This window comes from Cibotium barometz, chromosome 46 (assembly GCF_041138505.1).
Source record: "Cibotium barometz isolate CiBa-2024 chromosome 46, ASM4113850v1, whole genome shotgun sequence".
NCBI lineage: Eukaryota > Viridiplantae > Streptophyta > Polypodiopsida > Cyatheales > Cibotiaceae > Cibotium > Cibotium barometz.
This window is the reverse complement of record NC_141091.1, coordinates 38,998,578-39,014,919: the sequence shown is the minus strand read 5'-3', so window position 1 is coordinate 39,014,919 and position 16,342 is coordinate 38,998,578. Positions and strand designations below refer to the sequence as shown.

The following is a 16,342-nucleotide window of genomic DNA, read 5'->3' as shown; positions in this document are numbered from 1 at the left end:
AATAATGCTCCACGACTATAAAATACAGCAAAAAATGCTAGAAAATACTAGAAAATGCTGCGCATGTTCCCATACTTGGGCTGGCACTAGGCGCATGGATCTAGGGGGGCTGGGCACTGTGCGCCTGCTGTATTGGGGGCTCGGCAGCCTGTATGGGCTGCCCCACACTTGCCCTACAGCCATCCCATGGCTGGATAACCAGTCGGCTACCCTTGGTATGCCTCTAGGGCTGTCCTATAGCCCTCCCATGGCCTACCCATGGCTGGTGGGTACAGCCAAGGCCTTCTTGGCCCTTATGGGGATTGTCTTGTACTTTCCCCATGCCCATATGAGTTCCTGGGATAGCTGGGCTGGCCCTTTTCCTAAATGCAAACCCTAACTGTCTACACAGTGTTCTGGCATCCGGTATCCTACCAGATACACAGAGTCACTGACAAGAGACTCACAGCGCGGGCTGGCACTGTTTCATGTCTAGGACAATGCACACCTGGCCTTGGATCCATGTGCAGGACAATGCACACCTGACCTCGGATCAAGGTTGATGCCGTACGTACGCACGGATCCGTACAGTACGGTACAGCGGTACGGTACGGTACGGCACCGTACTGTACGGATCCGTACGGAAACATTTAAAAAAATAAAAAATTGTGTGGTGTGTGGCGAGGCGCCTGTGGCGACCATGCAATTGTAGATAAGCGACCAAAATTTGGGCATTTGTGTGTACTTGCAAAATCGTGTCCCCTGTGTGTACCTGCAAAACTCTGCAGAGCAAACTTCTTCACTCTCTCTCACGCCCAGGCTTCATCATGCCGCGCATGACTAACCCGAACTGGGCAATCCACACCAATGTCTTGAGGGTTGTTAACACCCCTTCTCAGCAAGGGTCAGGTACTCGGCTAGGGGCATGCAAGTATTGCGGGGAGCAGTACACTAGCACCATAACTCGCGTCATCAAGCACATGACAGGTATCGGGTGCACCAATCAATGTGGTCCATGTGATAAAATACCACAAGCTGTGACGGACCAATTGATTGCGGAGAATTGTCCTGCAATGGGTGGTGCAAGCAGTGTTAGAGGTGGTGAAAGTACGCAAGATGCTCTCCATGATGCTTTTATTGGAGATGTTACAGGTTCAGGTACAGTAGATGAGGGTGAAAGTCATTCGGCTTCAGCCCAATCCACCACAGGCAGGAAGAGGGCACGTATTGCCGATGATGAGGACCTCCTGCCACAAGATGCGAGAGGTACAGGGGAGGCATCAAAGCAATCCACTCTGCGTTCTTGTATCTCATCACAAGCTTGGGTAAAGGAGCGGCAAAGGGTGGCAGAAATGGAGATTTGTCGTACTCTTATTGAGTGTAATATATCCTTCAATGTGTTAAGGACAGACCAATGGAAAAGAATGGTGAAAGCAATTGCGCAGGTAGGGCCTACTGAGACGTGGACAGGTCTTGAGTATACGAAGATGCGTACATCCATGTTGGATGAGCAAAAGGCCTTGATAGACAAGGCGCTCACTCCTGTGAAAGCAGGTTGGCAGGAGTTTGGATGCACTATTATTTCAGATGGGTGGGCAGACATTCGCAAGAGGCACATAATCAATATCCTTGTGTCATCTTGCTTGGGCACCTATTTCTTGCATGCCGTGGATGTAGGGAGAGCAGGCGACAGGATCACAGGGGAGTTCATTTATGGCCACATTCGACAGGCTATCCTTGAGGTTGGGGAGGACAATGTTGTGCAGGTGGTGACCGACAACGCCTCTAACTGCAAGGCAATGGGTCAAATGGTCGAGGCAGAGTTTCCACATATAGTGTGGACTCCATGTGCTGCCCATTGTCTTGATTTACTTATGGAAGACATTGGGAAGCTTATTTGGGTGCAGCCCATTGTTGCAGATGCTGTAAAGATCACCACCTTCTTCCGCAAGAAGCATCAGGCTCTTGCCATCTTTCGGAGCCATAGCCCTTTGGATATGGTGAGACCCTCCAAGACCAGGTTTGCCTACATATTCTTGGTCTTGGATAGGCTCTACAAGATAAGAGATTCACTATCATCAACAGTTGTGGATCCAAGGTGGCGATAGATGCATCATTCAGAGGATGAGCGTACAAAATACTTGCAGAGGCGGATCCTGGATGATGATTTTTGGCAGCAAGTTCATAGCCTTTCAGTTGCACTTAAGCCCCTGTATGTCCTCCTCCGACTTACAGACATGGAGGGCTCAACTTTGGGGCTGGTCTTTCATTTGTTTATGCAAATGAAAGACCATGTTGCTCAGTGCTCCATGATGACTGCTCAACGGTAAGCAATAGTTCTAATTTCTTCCTCTTTCTTTGATTTTTATGACTTCTCGATTCTCGATTCTCATGACATGTTAGGAGTCAGGACTGACATGTGTACACTTAGCACTATAACCTAAGACATGTATTTTCAATCTCTCATTTTCAGCCGAGGTGAGATCTTGGACATTGTAGACAAACGGTGGACACTCATGAGCCGTCCCATCCATGCGATGGCTGCCATGCTCCATCCTCTCTACACGTCGCCAGAGCTATGGAATAATACTGCTTTGAGCATGAAGCAGTTAGAGTATGTTGGAAGGATGTTCTTAGAGGAGGAGCAACTTCAGATCGATAGAGAGTTCACCACTTACATGAGTGGTATTGGTGCTTCATTTGCGAGACCTGTGTCATTGAGGAAGGAAGCCATGAAATTCCCTTTGACATGGTGGCACTCTTATGGAAGGGTTGGTCTGCCAAACCTTTCACGAGTTGCTCTTCGTGTTCTATCTTAGGTAACTTGTAATTAATCTCTAAAGTATAGTCTTCGGAAATGAAGATTGATGTTTTAGCATTAAAAGATTTACAAATTTGCTCGCATTGCACTCATTTTTGCACAGGATTGCTCAGCTGGAGCATGTGAGCGGAACTGGAGCTCATACTCTCTTATACACACTAAGATTCGGAATCGCCTTAGTACTTCTCAATTAGAGAAGTTGGTGTATTGCAGAGCTAACATGAGGTTCGTGCGAAGCTACCATGCTTTGGGGTCACCGAAGCAGGTATAAATTGAAATTTGGACTCAAGAAGAACTTAGAAGTAGAAATTTTTTTCTAGTTCAATGAATATCCATTGTCCAATATGCAATTTGTGGCATGTTTAAACAGGTTGATCCAACACTACTCAAAATGGTAGATAAACCCAGCCCGGAGCGTGTGGATCGGCAGATTAGAGATGAGCAAGAGGAGATTTTGAGAGCTTTACATAGAGAGCTTGAGAGTGTGGGTCGTTGTGTGACATCATTCCTCTACGCCAGGCAGCTCCAGATCCATTCTTTGCGAGAACGAGAGAGCATTCGCAGGGGAAAGCTTCCAGTTCGTCGCACCCAGCAGAGGCGTGCAAATGAGGCTGTGGAACTCATTCACACTTAGATTCCCGAGGCACATGACGAGGATGCACTGGAGCTTGTTGCTGCTGAGCCAGAGTTCGATGAAGAGGGCAATGGTATCAATGATGGAGGCATGCTCTCTTCAGAAGACTCATCATCTTCATCTGATGATGAGATTTGAGACTCTTGCGTCTAGACAACTGTAGTGTTTCATTGTTTTGCTTTTTGCACTTGTGGACCAGGACATGTGTTGTAGACATGATATTTGTACTCTCTTTTATCATCTATGACTTTCATGGTTCTTGCTTATATCACTATGACTGTTAACATGAGGTATTGTGTAATGGGCTTGGTAACTGATAATTGATTTAAGTAATGAGGTTCAGTCTTTATTTTAAGTATTTTGGTTGCTATGTCTACAAAATATTCAGGTTTCTAGGACTGTTTACAAATGGTATGTACTGTTTACGTACCTTAAAATTTGTTCCGTATAGAAGTACGTTCCGTACGTACTGATAGCGTGCCGTACACTACGTACCTTACCACCTTGCCTCGGATGACCAGGGTGGAACCCTGGCTGACTCGTCCCGGACTCGGCTCACATGGGACTAGTTTACCATCCTAGGTCCTGCACCTTCTGTACAGATATGTCTACGTGGCATCCAAGAGCGGGATGCACGTGATAGATGAGACTTCATCTTTCATTGCAGAGGGGGCTTGTTCATCTTCTGGGGCTCTCCTTGGTTCCTCGCTGGTTTCTGCTGTTCCTCTTCCTTGACTTGACCCGGCACGTCCTCGAGCACCTCACGTGGAGGAATCATTCGACATTGACTAGGAGGAGGAGATTTTGGTGGATACTCCACAACAGGCTACATCACATGAGCAGGGTTCGATTTCCAAGGGGGCATCTCGGATTCCCAATTGATTGTACCACTTTGTGAGGGAGGAGATCTTGGAGGGAGACATTATCCTTGAATATTGTCCTACCCAAGACAACGCTGCAGACTTATTCACCAAAGGATTATCCCAGTCAGCTATTGGCGTGCATGGCAGCTGCTTGGGTCTTGTGCCACCCCTAAGACCTGAGAGGGGGTGTCAGCATATATCGTCTCCTATTGGTGGCTTTTCTAGTGTTTACGGGGGCCATTTCTATGCTCAGGCATTCCCCATATTTCCCCTTTATGGGCCTTTGATGTGGGTTGCCCACCCTTTCATGGAGTTTTTCACCTACTTTTAGGTCGTGTGAGGGACTAGGGAGTAGTCAGCCAGCTCATATTGGAGTATATATATGCGCTGCCCCCTTCCTCACTCTCCATCATTCCTTGATCATTCTTGTTGATCACTTTGGTGAGCACCTTCAGCCCTTTGCCTACAGAGTCAACTCTTTGCCTACGGGCCGGTTGTATCCACTCTTTTCTTGAGGATTAGTGCATCAACGTCTTGCTGTTTTCTCTCATCTCTCTCTTGGAGCTTCAGCGTTTTGTCGTGCGTCTACATCTTTCCGCTGCCTTTTGACATCCTACATGCCAGCGCCCTCGACCTAGAGCATTGAGCATCCCCATCACACTGACACAAATCCTCGAGATTCTCGATGACACGACATGCCCTCACCATAGCCACATCTGCCATCATGAGGCTTATAGAGTCATGTTTCAGTTTTAATTTGTCATTTGTCATGTTCTTTTCCATGGCACTGCATACCCATGGTATCATTGTACTATTCATGGTCTCATAGGCCCTTTGGGTATAAATTTTTTCTTTCCTTCTTTCTCAAGTTAATGCAATTGCATAATTAGTTTTGTTGTTCAAGTAAGAGTCTTCCCCTTGTGATAGCAAGGGCATGACAAAGCATTACTAATAGCATTTACTCTTGCTTTCAGCCTGATTCAAACCTACACTAGGTCATCCGAGGCAAGGTGGTAAGATACGTAGTGTACGGCACGCTATCAATACGTACGGAACGTACTTCTGTACGGAACAAATTTTAAGGTACGTAAACAGTACGTATCATTTGTAAACAGTCCTAAAAACCTGAATATTTTGTAGACATAGCAACCAAAATACTTAAAATAAAGTTTGAACCTCATTACTTAAAGTTTAAATCAATTATCAGTTACCAAGCCCATTACACAATACCTCATGTTAACAGTCATAGTGATATAAGCAAGAACCATGAAAGTCATAGATGATAAAAGAGAGTACAAATATCATGTCTACAGCACATGTCTTGGTCCACAAGTGCAAAAAGCAAAACAATGAAACACTACAGTTGTCTAGACGCAAGAGTCTCAAATCTCATCATCAGATGAAGATGATGAGTCTTCTGAAGAGAGCATGCCTCCATCATTGATACCATTGCCCTCTTCATCGAACTCTGGCTCAGCAGCAACAAGCTCAAGTGCATCCTCGTCATGTGCCTCGGGAATCTGAGTGTGAATGAGTTCGACAGCCTCATTTGCATGCCTCTGTTGGGTGCGACGAACTGGAAGCTTTCCCCTGCGAATGCTCTCTCGTCTCGCAGAGCTTGGATCTGGAGCTGCCTGGCGTAGAGGAATGCTGAGAGATCGTGCACGTGAGCGGGTCACACAACGATCCACGCTCTCAAGCCCTCTATGTAAAGCTCTCAAAATCTCCTCTTGCTCATCTCTAATCTGCTGATCCACAAGCTCCGGGCTGGGTTCATCTACCATTTTGAGTAGTGTTGGATCAACCTGTTTAAACATGCCACAAATTGCATATTGGACAATGGATATTCATTGAACTAGAAAAAAATTTCTACTTCTAAGTTCTTCTTGAGTCCAAATTTCAATTTATACCTGCTTCGGTGACCCCAAAGCATGGTAGCTTCGCACGAGCCTCATGTTAGCTCTGCAATACACCAACTTCTCTAATTGAGAAGTACTAAGGCGATTCCGAATCTTAGTGTGTATAAGAGAGTATGAGCTCCAGTTCCGCTCACATGCTCCAGCTGAGCAATCCTGTGCAAAAATGAGTGCAATGCGAGCAAATTTGTAAATATTTTAATGCTAAAACATCAATCTTCATTTCTGAAGACTATACTTTAGAGATTAATTACAAGTTACCTAAGATAGAACACGAAGAGCAACTCGTGAAAGGTTTGGCAGACCAACCCTTCCATAAGAGTGCCACCATGTCAAAGGGAATTTCATGGCTTCCTTCCTCAATGACACAGGTCTCGCAAATGAAGCACCAATACCACTCATGTAAGTGGTGAACTCTCTATCGATCTGAAGTTGCTCCTCCTCTGAGAACATCCTTCCAACATACTCTAACTGCTTCATGCTCAAAGCAGTATTATTCCATAGCTCTGGCGACGTGTAGAGAGGATGGAGCATGGTAGCCATCGCATGGATGGGCCGGCTCATGAATGTCCACCGTTTGTCTACAATGTCCAAGATCTCACCTCGGCTGAAAATGAGAGATTGAAAATACATGTCTTAGGTTATAGTGCTAAGTGTACACATGTCAGTCCTGACTCCTGACATGTCATGAGAATCGAGAATCGAGAAGTCATAAAAATCAAAGAAAGAGAAAGAAATTAGAACTATTGCTTACCGTTGAGCAGTCATCATGGAGCACTGAGCAACATGGTCTTTCATTTGCATAAACAAATGAAAGACCAGCCCCAAAGTTGAGCCCTCCATGTCTGTAAGTCGGAGAAGGACATACACGGGCTTAAGTGCAACTGAAAGGCTATGAACTTGTTGCCAAAAATCATCATCCAAGATCCGCCTCTGCAAGTATTTTGTACGCTCATCCTCTGAACGATGCATCTGTCGCCACCTTGGATCCACAACTGTTGATGATAGTGAATCTCTTATCTTGTAGAGCCTATCCAAGACCAAGAATATGTAGGCAAACCTGGTCTTGGAGGGTCTCACCATATCCAAAGGGCTATGGCTCCGAAAGATGGCAAGAGCCTGATGCTTCTTGCGGAAGAAGGTGGTGATCTTTACAGCATCTGTAACAATGGGCTGCACCCAAATAAGCTTCCCAATGTCTTCCATAAGTAAATCAAGACAATGGGCAGCACATGGAGTCCACACTATATGTGGAAACTCTGCCTCGACCATTTGACCCATTGCCTTGCAGTTAGAGGCGTTGTCGGTCACCACCTGCACAACATTGTCCTCCCCAACCTCAAGGATAGCCTGTCGAATGTGGCCATAAATGAACTCCCCTGTGATCCTGTCGCCTGCTCTCCCTGCATCCACGGCACGCAAGAAATAGGTGCCCAAGCAAGATGACACAAGGATATTGATTATGTGCCTCTTGCGAATGTCTGTCCACCCATCTGAAATAATAGTGCATCCAAACTCCTGCCAACCTGCTTTCACAGGAGTGAGCGCCTTGTCTATCAAGGCCTTCTGCTCATCCAATATGGATGTACGCATCTTCGTATACTCAAGACCTGTCCACGTCTCCGTAGGCCCTACCTGCGCAATTGCTTTCACCATTCTTTTCCATTGGTCTGTCCTTAACACATTGAAGGATATATTACACTCAATAAGAGTACGACAAATCTCCATTTCTGCCACCCTTTGCCGCTCCTTTACCCAAGCTTGTGATGAGATACAAGAACGCAGAGTGGATTGCTTTGATGCCTCCCCTGTACCTCTCGCATCTTGTGGCGGGAGGTCCTCATCATCGGCAATACGTGCCCTCTTCCTGCCTGTGGTGGATTGGGCTGAAGCTGAAAGACTTTCACCTTCATCTACTGTACCTGAACCTGCAATTATCTCCAATAAAAGCATCATGGAGAGCATCTTGCGTACTTTCACCACCTCTAACACTGCTTGCACCACCCATTGCAGGACAATTCTCCGCAATCAATTGGTCCCTCACAGCTTGTGGTATTTTATCACATGGACCACATTGATTGGTGCACCCGATACCTGTCATGTGCTTGATGACGCGAGTTATGGTGCTAGTGTACTGCTCCTGGCAATACTTGCATGCCCATAGCCGAGTACCTGACCCTTGCTGAGAAGGGGTGTTCAGGACATTGGTGTGGATTGCCCAGTTCGGGTTAGTCTTGCGCGGCATGATGAAGCGTGGGCGTGAGAGAGAGCGAAGAAGAGCGAAGAAGTTTGCTCTGCAGAGTTTTGCAGGTACACACAGGGGACACGATTTTGCAAGTACACACAAATGCCCAAATTTTGGTCGCTTATCTACAATCGCATGGTCGCCACACGCCCCACAATTTTTATTTTTTTAAAATGTTTCTGTACGGATCCGTACAGTACGGCACCGCACCGCACCACACCGTACGGCTGTACCGTACTGTACGGATCCGTACGTACGTACGGCATCAACCTTGGGACTCACCACTGTGTATCTTCTTTTGGCACTTCAGCTTTGGCTGCTTGGCATTTAATGAGAGATTTGATACACTGTATGGCTAGATTTGGCATATCATGCAACTTCTTGCTTAGATCATGTTTCATTGCAGGAAGGTTCAAAGGGTCTCCTCCGTGGGTTGGAGAGATTCGATCATCGAAGAGGCTACAAGATTTGATACACTGTATGGCTAGATTTGGCATATCATGCAACTTCTTGCTTAGATCATGTTTCATTGCAGGAAGGTTCAAAGGGTCTCCTCCGTGGGTTGGAGAGATTCGATCATCGAAGAGGCTACAAGATTTCAACATATGTGCATTGGTGGATTCGGCATGTAAGCTTGCACTAATAGAGAAAATCTTCTTGGGTTTGAGACTTGAGTTGTGCTTGTTATGTGATTGGGATACTGTTAATGGCAGGGTGTTACAAGAGCAATTGCAGATCACTCCAGGATGATGCGTGTTCCTGCCTACTTACATGAGATCATGATTGCGGTTAAGAGAGGCAAGGCTCAACTAATTCATCAAGGAAAACCTGTTACAGTGGAGGTATCTCTTACATTGTTAACCTTGTCTTTGGTTGCAAGTCTTAGGCTGAGTGCTTAGGCAAGAGTGAACATGTATGTTTGTATGGTAGTCTGAGCAGGAACAGAAGAATGACATGTAGTTTGTATGAATAAGAGGGGATGGAGTGGATAAGCATGGGTGGAAAGCAAAGATCTTGAAGTGGGCTGGCTTAAAACGGAAAGATTTTCTCATTGTGCTTTTTTGTAACACAAACTGGGAACCAAGCAATGGTGTGCCTCTTCTCCTTCAGTTTCGACAAGTCACTGTGCTGAGGCTTTAAGGAGATGGTCTTCTTTTGTGCAGATTTGGGCTAAGTACTTCCTGATGAAGGCTGGGGGTATCTATTTTTAGCGCGCACGCGTGCGTGCACACACATGCACACACCCTTTCCTTCTCCACAGGCATGCATCCTTACTCTACACATGTGCAAACTTATCTCACTATCATGCAGTGACCTTGTTCCTTTAGCAAATGGGGATCACAATGGTCTTTCTCTTACCTAATTTACCTCATAAATGCCTCTGTACTTGGGACTATGGTGCTGTGTAACATGCGGAAGCTTACAGACAGGATTATACTTTGATAATGAATTTCAGCACTTTGGTTCTTGATGATTGCATAATGTAGTGGAGATAAGAGTGCAAGAGAGAGGGGGAGATAGAGAGAGGGGGGAGAAGAACAAAGACAAAGTACACCCGATTGGGTCCCAAACACCTTCTGAAGGGCCCGCACCAAGTACAGGTGTATTTGCTTTCTTTAATGATGAGAAAAATACTGACTTTCTGTAGGTCCCTTGGCTGTAAATCATTTGGGCTGCTGGCCAACTTGACGGTTAATATGCACCATTAAATAGCCCCTTTTCACATATGAGCCATTTGGGCTGCTGGCCAACTTGACGCTTGCGTGAAGCTGAAGATTCACATGATGGCTGACTGGGCCCTCAGCCCCTCTTGGGCTGGCCGACTAAGGACTGAGCCACCATGAGCTGACCGTGACCCATGACTAGGTTTGGTTGTGGCCCTTGCCATTGGCAGTGGCTGCCTTGGCTACTTTGAGCTGGGAAATCTTTTGGTTTTCTGTCGTCGTTTTTCATCTCGGCGCTTCGCAAGCGAAGGTGCCCGATGAAAAGTCCGTGGTTCAAATATGCGCAGATTTACAAGAGGAAGTGTATGTAAATCAGCCCATTGGCTTGAAGTTCCTGGTGAGAAACATAAAGTATGGAGGTTACACAAAGCATTGTATGGCTTAAAGCAAGCTCCAAGAGCTTGGTATGATGAGATACATGCTCACTTGACCAGCCAAGAATAGTCCACCTGAAAGCACTTTGTATGTGAATAAATCTGGTGCCAGAATTCTTAGTCATCTTGTATGTAGATGACATGCCCATAACAAGGACTTGTGAAGAGGAAATTTCAGATATCAAGGATGATTTGAAATCTGAATTTGGTATGTCAGATTTGGGGCCTTTACATTACTATCTTGGCATACAGTTTATTCATAGAGATGATGGCATTGTTATCTAGCAAACTAAGTACATAAAGAGTTTGTTGAAAAGGTTTCAAATGGAAGAATGCACGCCGCTTTCTACTCCAGCAGAACCAGGTTTACGGCTTAGCATGCACGACATTGGTGAACCTTTTGATGCCGGCATCTACAACCAAGCGGTTGGATGCCTCATTTACTTGTGTAACATGGGGCATGGCATAAAAAACAGCCACAAAAGGGCTAAGTACAACCACGAAGGGCTAAATATAGACTCGCCTCATATAAGGGCAGGAAACAAGTGATCATAAGGGGAAGAGATGCTTCTCCTCCGGCAGGCCGCTTGATGAGGAGAAAGTTATCTCATAGGGGGGGGGGGGGGGGGGGGGTGGAACAACCACACAGGTGGTTTGTAATGCCAAATGGGGTCACCGCCTCTATCTGTGAGGAAAGGGCCAGGCTTTCAAAGTCTCAAGAAGGCTTCCCACTGCTTCCGCATGTGGTCAGAATCTTCCTGCAACTTCCCCCCATTGACTGCGAAGGTTGTGAATGATGTCGAGCCATATGCTCCTCATGTTCTCAGCCAACGGAGTGTGGGTACCCTTGATGGCCTCGCTACATCTACCACACCAGATGTGCCAGGCTGCTATGCTACTGCAAATCTCCCATCGCATCGCTGGCATGAGCCTGGTCGCCAGACACCTGCAGGTGGGGCTGTGACTGGTACTATTGTAATACGATGGTGGGAGACCTGAAGGGCAAGGCCTCCCCCCATCCTCCTCGTAAGTCCTGACCACTCTAGCCTCAGTGGCCCAAGCGACATTACCCCAAGTGATGACCCGGGTTGATGCCTTGTCTCCATAGTGAAGATGCGGATAACCCGTTGCCAAATTCGCTGAGCCTTCGGGCAATCCCAAAGGCAATGTTGCTGAGACTCCTGGGGTGGCCGCACCTCGGGTAAGCTGTTGATTGACCTCCCACTGCCAGCCAAGTACCCACCGCTAGACTCTTGTGTGCCAAAGGAAGAGAGCGATCTTCCTTGGCCGAAAGCTGTCCCAAAGCCTCTTCCAGAAATCCGAAAGGAAGCGTTGTGATAGGCCTTGAGACTGCTAGTGTGCTGTTGCTGCCGGTGTGCCATCCATCTCCGGCATCTGGATCCTGTGGCCGAGCTGCGTTGTATACGCAAAGAAAGGGGCATCCAGAGTCTCCACCCGATATGTAGGATCATGCCAAGTCCACTCTCCAGGGTCCTACTGCAAACGTATGAGAGGTTGTCACTCCCAAATCCATAACTGCCAAAATCTCTCCTTGGCCACCTTGGCCGGTGTTGGATCTATGTGCCATGCCCGTGCCTGAAAACCATTCATCCTCACCCTCTGCAAGGTGCAGCCTCTGAAATCCTCCAAGGGGTGCTCTGATCTCTCTAATCTGCCATGTAATCCAATAGAAAAAGTGAGTAGACCACTGTCCTCATCTGCTCCATGGATTGTCACGAGGATATCGTGTCTAGTGAACACGCCTAGCCACACGGCAGGGGGGGGGGTGGGTTTCAGGTCTGGAATAGGAGTCAGCTACTTCAGAGGAATAGCTAAGTCAATGTCGATGTTGAGCCTGTCTCTATGCCGGATCCGTGTCAGGCCTCTCTCCTGCTCCTCCTAAGGTAACGGCTTGTGTGCAACCCAATCTCCAAGAGACTTGGCTGGTCCCATGCTCAAGGCGCCCCAGGATGTGTGCGGTGGGGCTCCTAGCATGTAGCCACTCGGTAAACGGATTTGGGGGTTCTAGATCAAAGGTTGCCGAAGTTGCTCCTTTGAGGCCACTGGAACAATCTTCCTGAGGGTTGGCCTGAGATGATCCCAAGCACGAAGTAGACTGGCTGCGAATCTGTCCTCAAAGGCAGGACTAAAACCACGGGCTCATGTCCCTGCAAAGATCCATCTAGTACTCTATGGCCACGGGCCTCCAAGGCGCGAAGTTGCTCCTTTGAGGCCACTGGAACAATCTTCCTAAGGGCTGGCCTGAGATGATCCCAAGCACGAAGTAGATTGGCACGAATCTGTCCTCAAAGGCAGGACTAAAACCACGGGCTCGTGTCCCTGCGAAGATCCATCTAGTACTCTATGGCCACGGGCCTCCAAGGCTCGGAGTGCAGGTTGAAATCTGGGCCAAGAGGAAATCCTTCCAAGGCTCACCACCGGGTAATGGGTCTCCATTGCCGTCCCTAGAAGGGTAATGGGTCTCCACTGTTGGATCTCTTACCACCCTCCTTGGAATCAAATGTATCAAGCCCTCTGTGAGCCTCTCTGGCATGGCACGGGCAGGTTTTTGCCGCGTGAGCTTCTTTGAACACTCCCCGCTAGCTGTTGGAAGCGAACTTCCCTTAGAAAAACACACATACCAAATGCTCCCTCCCGCATTCTGGTGTAAGACAGTCCTTTAAGAAAACAGGGTTTCTATGCAAGTTTTCAGTTTTGATTTTCTTTTGAATACAATGGGTATATCTTAAATCCGTATCTCAATACTTCTAGATCGCAGGTCTAAAATTCCAACAGAATTTCTTGAATTCTATAACCTTGATCCTCAGATCAGAATCAAGGGTCTTAACTTGATTTCAGATTCGGTGGGTGATTTGAGTGAATTTTTCTAAACTGGTCACATCGTCTTTTCTTGAAACTGACGAAGGAGTTATGTCTTGGTCATAGTCTGATTCAGGGTTTGAGTCTGGAAAGGTTCTCCCTGAACTATCTTTCTCGAAGGGTAATATTTCAATTACTACTTTATTGAATTTCATTCATTGAGTATTTTATTTAACTGAATTTCATTCATTGAGTATTTTACTTAATTGAATTCATTGAGTATTTTATTTAACTGAATTTCATTCATTGAGTATTTTACTTAATTGAATTCATTGAGTATTTTACTTAACTGAATTCAAAACTAATCTTCACGAATTCCTATGAGGAATAAATTAATCATTTATCTAAAATTCCGACTTCGATAGTTTTTCTGAGTTTTCTCATTACTAATCTCATTGAAGGCAGCGCGAAGGCCACCTTCCATGAGTTCCCAATGGCGAAGAAAGAAAGAAATAGGAAGCCCATCGGCCCACGGGCATTTGCCCCTGGGTAATGCCTTCACTGCCTCCGCTAGTTCCTCTGCAGTGAAAGGGGTCAATAAGAAAGACCGAAGGGAGGGGGGAACCACCTCTCTCGTGTGCCTCCAGATTGAGATCTCGCGTGCATCCATCACCTGGGGGGATAATGGGGCACCAATGAGAAGAGATCGGAAGAAATCTGTGGTGATGGCTCTCACTTTTGGGGGGTCAGAAACAATAGCTCTATCCTGGCCACGTAGCCTGCGAATATCGTCTCTCCTCCTGTGTGGGCGGCTATCTCAAAGAAGTCTCTAGTAACTCTGTCACCGGCTTGAGTCCAGAATCGGCTTGAGTCTAGAATGAAGCCCTGGCATGGTATCTATACTCCACCCTCCTCTCCTCAATGGACCGAATCTCCGTGCGGGCGGTAGCGATCTGACTTTCAATCCACGGGAGGTCTGGGGAACTCTCTTGAAGATGTTGTAAAGAGGCGAGGCCCCTCCTCAGACTCCTCTACTGCTCCCGAAATGCCTCCGATCTACTTAGGCTGCCTCCTGTAAGAAAATACTGACCTCCCCTAGGCCATCATCCAAAGTGCACGCTGCAGATCTTGAGGAAAAGTCCAGCCCCGCCCATATCTGCTCAATCCGGCTACAAATCTCGGAGTCCTGAATGATGCTGTCTGGGATCCTGGAGCTCGCATGTCTGTCATGCCTCCATGGGTTCTCTAGGCACATAATAATTGGGGCATGATGTGAAAATGTAGTGCGTGCCAGAATACCAACCATGCCTCCACGATTGCAAACCCACTCGTCAACATAAAACCTGTCTAGTCGAGAGAGGTTGGGACTAGTGTTCTGTCTATCTGATCGAGAGAAGCTAAGATTCCTAGGCTACGCCCAAACTCTAGAAGATGCCAAGGGTCCTGTCCCCTAAGAATCAATATCATCTCCTCCCATGCAAAGTACTCCACTCCTGAGACTGTGGCCGTGCCACCTCCAAGTCTGTCCTCTGTTGCCTCTATCATGTTGAAGTCACGGCCCATGCACCAAAAATTAGCTTGGGGCAGGGCCTGTTGGATAGTGCTCCAAAAGATAGCTCTACTTGCAGCCGCATTCGGGGCATAAATGGTGAGGAAGCCAACGCTATCCTCTCCAATCAGAATGGTAACCCACTGATCACGTCCTGGAACTGTGACTCCTGATCCTGTCACAGACGGCAGAAGCTGCTCATTGACAGAGAGACACACTCCTCCCTGCGTCCTTGAAGGGGCGAAGGATGGAGACCAAAAAGTACGACTCCTGCCTAGTAGAATCTTCCTGCAGCAGCAGGTACGCCCCTTGGTAAGATGGTGCTCCTAGAGGAAAAGAATGTCGATGGGTCTCCCCCGGGCCCCACCATAGCTCGATGCAGCTCTCCTCTAAGGACGCCTCGCCTCTGAAAGCACTGAGGTCCCCTAAGCCCTGAATGTTCCATGAGACAATCCTCAGATCAATCTCTGTGTGAGGCAGAACTATCGGAACTGCCCTCCACTTGAGGAGTCTTGGGCGCGGGCTTAGACTGGGAATAGTCACAATCTGTCTTGGTGCGGAGTTGCGCCAAGTGGGCGTGGATCCTGCCCTCCATGTATTGCCACTTTACTCGAGCGTGAGAGTATGCATACTCCGTGCTCCATCGATCACAATGGAGGTATCTATAAGAAGGGGGGAGAGGTACTGCGAGAGAGGTATGCATGAACACAAAAAGCAGCACCTCCAGGCTGGAGGTCACCATCTTCCCTACCTAGTCTCTGTGGGCTGATCCACCAAGCTCCATCCTGGCCAAAGGCCATAGATGAGTAAGAACGTCGGTGATGCGGAGATCCTGTAGATGATTCGATAGCTCAACTGCTTGATCTTGAATGGTAGCGGCTATCGACTCTGGATCCCACTCTGTCTCGAAGGCTGCCCTCAAGGGGAAAGAGAAGATCATCGCGCCATTCTCTGGCGTAGAGGGTCTGGAGTGGTGGAAGACCACACAGACCCGAATAGGGGCTACAGTCTCCTCAAACCTGTCTGTCCGTTCCGTCGGAAGAAGCCGGAAGAAGCTATAATCCACGGGCTGCCCCAAGATCTTGGGGGACTGGTCAAGAGACTCAGGTGGGAGAGCAATGGTCATCTCCACCGGCTTTGAGAAACAATGAATGAGGTGGTGAACGGTACTCGTTGGCTGTCTCTTCTCCGGATCAGGGGCTGTAGGAGGCCGACAGGAATGCTCTGGAGAGGTGGGGGGGGGGGGGACGGAGGAAAAGGAAGGGGCAAATGGAGTGACTGCGGGTAGAGTCGGAGGAGGGGGGAAGGAGGCGAGGGGGAGCGGGAAGGTGGAGAGGTTGGAGAGGGATGCTGCTGAGAGGTATCGGAGAGGAAGGTTGTTGGGGAAGGCTTGACGAAGCGAGGGTGGAGTCAACCT

At 47.6% G+C, this 16,342-nt stretch overlaps 2 protein-coding genes across 2 annotated transcripts in view; one reads left to right on the top strand and one right to left on the bottom strand.

Moving 5' to 3' along the window:
- Nucleotides 1-16,342, top strand: part of LOC147612199 (uncharacterized) — a 55,450-nt gene that overhangs the window by 27,321 nt on the left and 11,787 nt on the right. Inside the window, exons 3-4 of the mRNA XM_086784090.1 lie at nucleotides 8,994-9,086; nucleotides 9,172-9,300. Coding sequence (XP_086640216.1) covers nucleotides 8,994-9,086; nucleotides 9,172-9,300 — 222 coding nt within the window. The remainder of the gene's footprint in view (nucleotides 1-8,993; nucleotides 9,087-9,171; nucleotides 9,301-16,342) is intronic.
- LOC147612200 (uncharacterized) lies at nucleotides 4,356-6,399 on the bottom strand. The gene is made up of 2 exons (XM_086784272.1): nucleotides 6,208-6,399; nucleotides 4,356-6,102 (listed from the first exon to the last, which is right to left on the bottom strand). Exons 1-2 carry the CDS (start codon nucleotides 6,250-6,252, stop codon nucleotides 5,680-5,682), a joined length of 468 nt encoding a protein of 155 aa, XP_086640398.1. The 5' UTR covers nucleotides 6,253-6,399; the 3' UTR covers nucleotides 4,356-5,679.

Excerpts from the sequence above, each read along its gene's own strand:
- LOC147612200 (XM_086784272.1), bottom strand. The coding sequence starts at position 6,252 with ATGAGGCTCGTGCGAAGCTACCATGCTTTGGGGTCACCGAAGCAG. Across the intron at positions 6,103-6,207 it reads CTTTGGGGTCACCGAAGCAG|GTTGATCCAACACTACTCAA; the intron begins GTATAAATTGAA and ends ATGTTTAAACAG.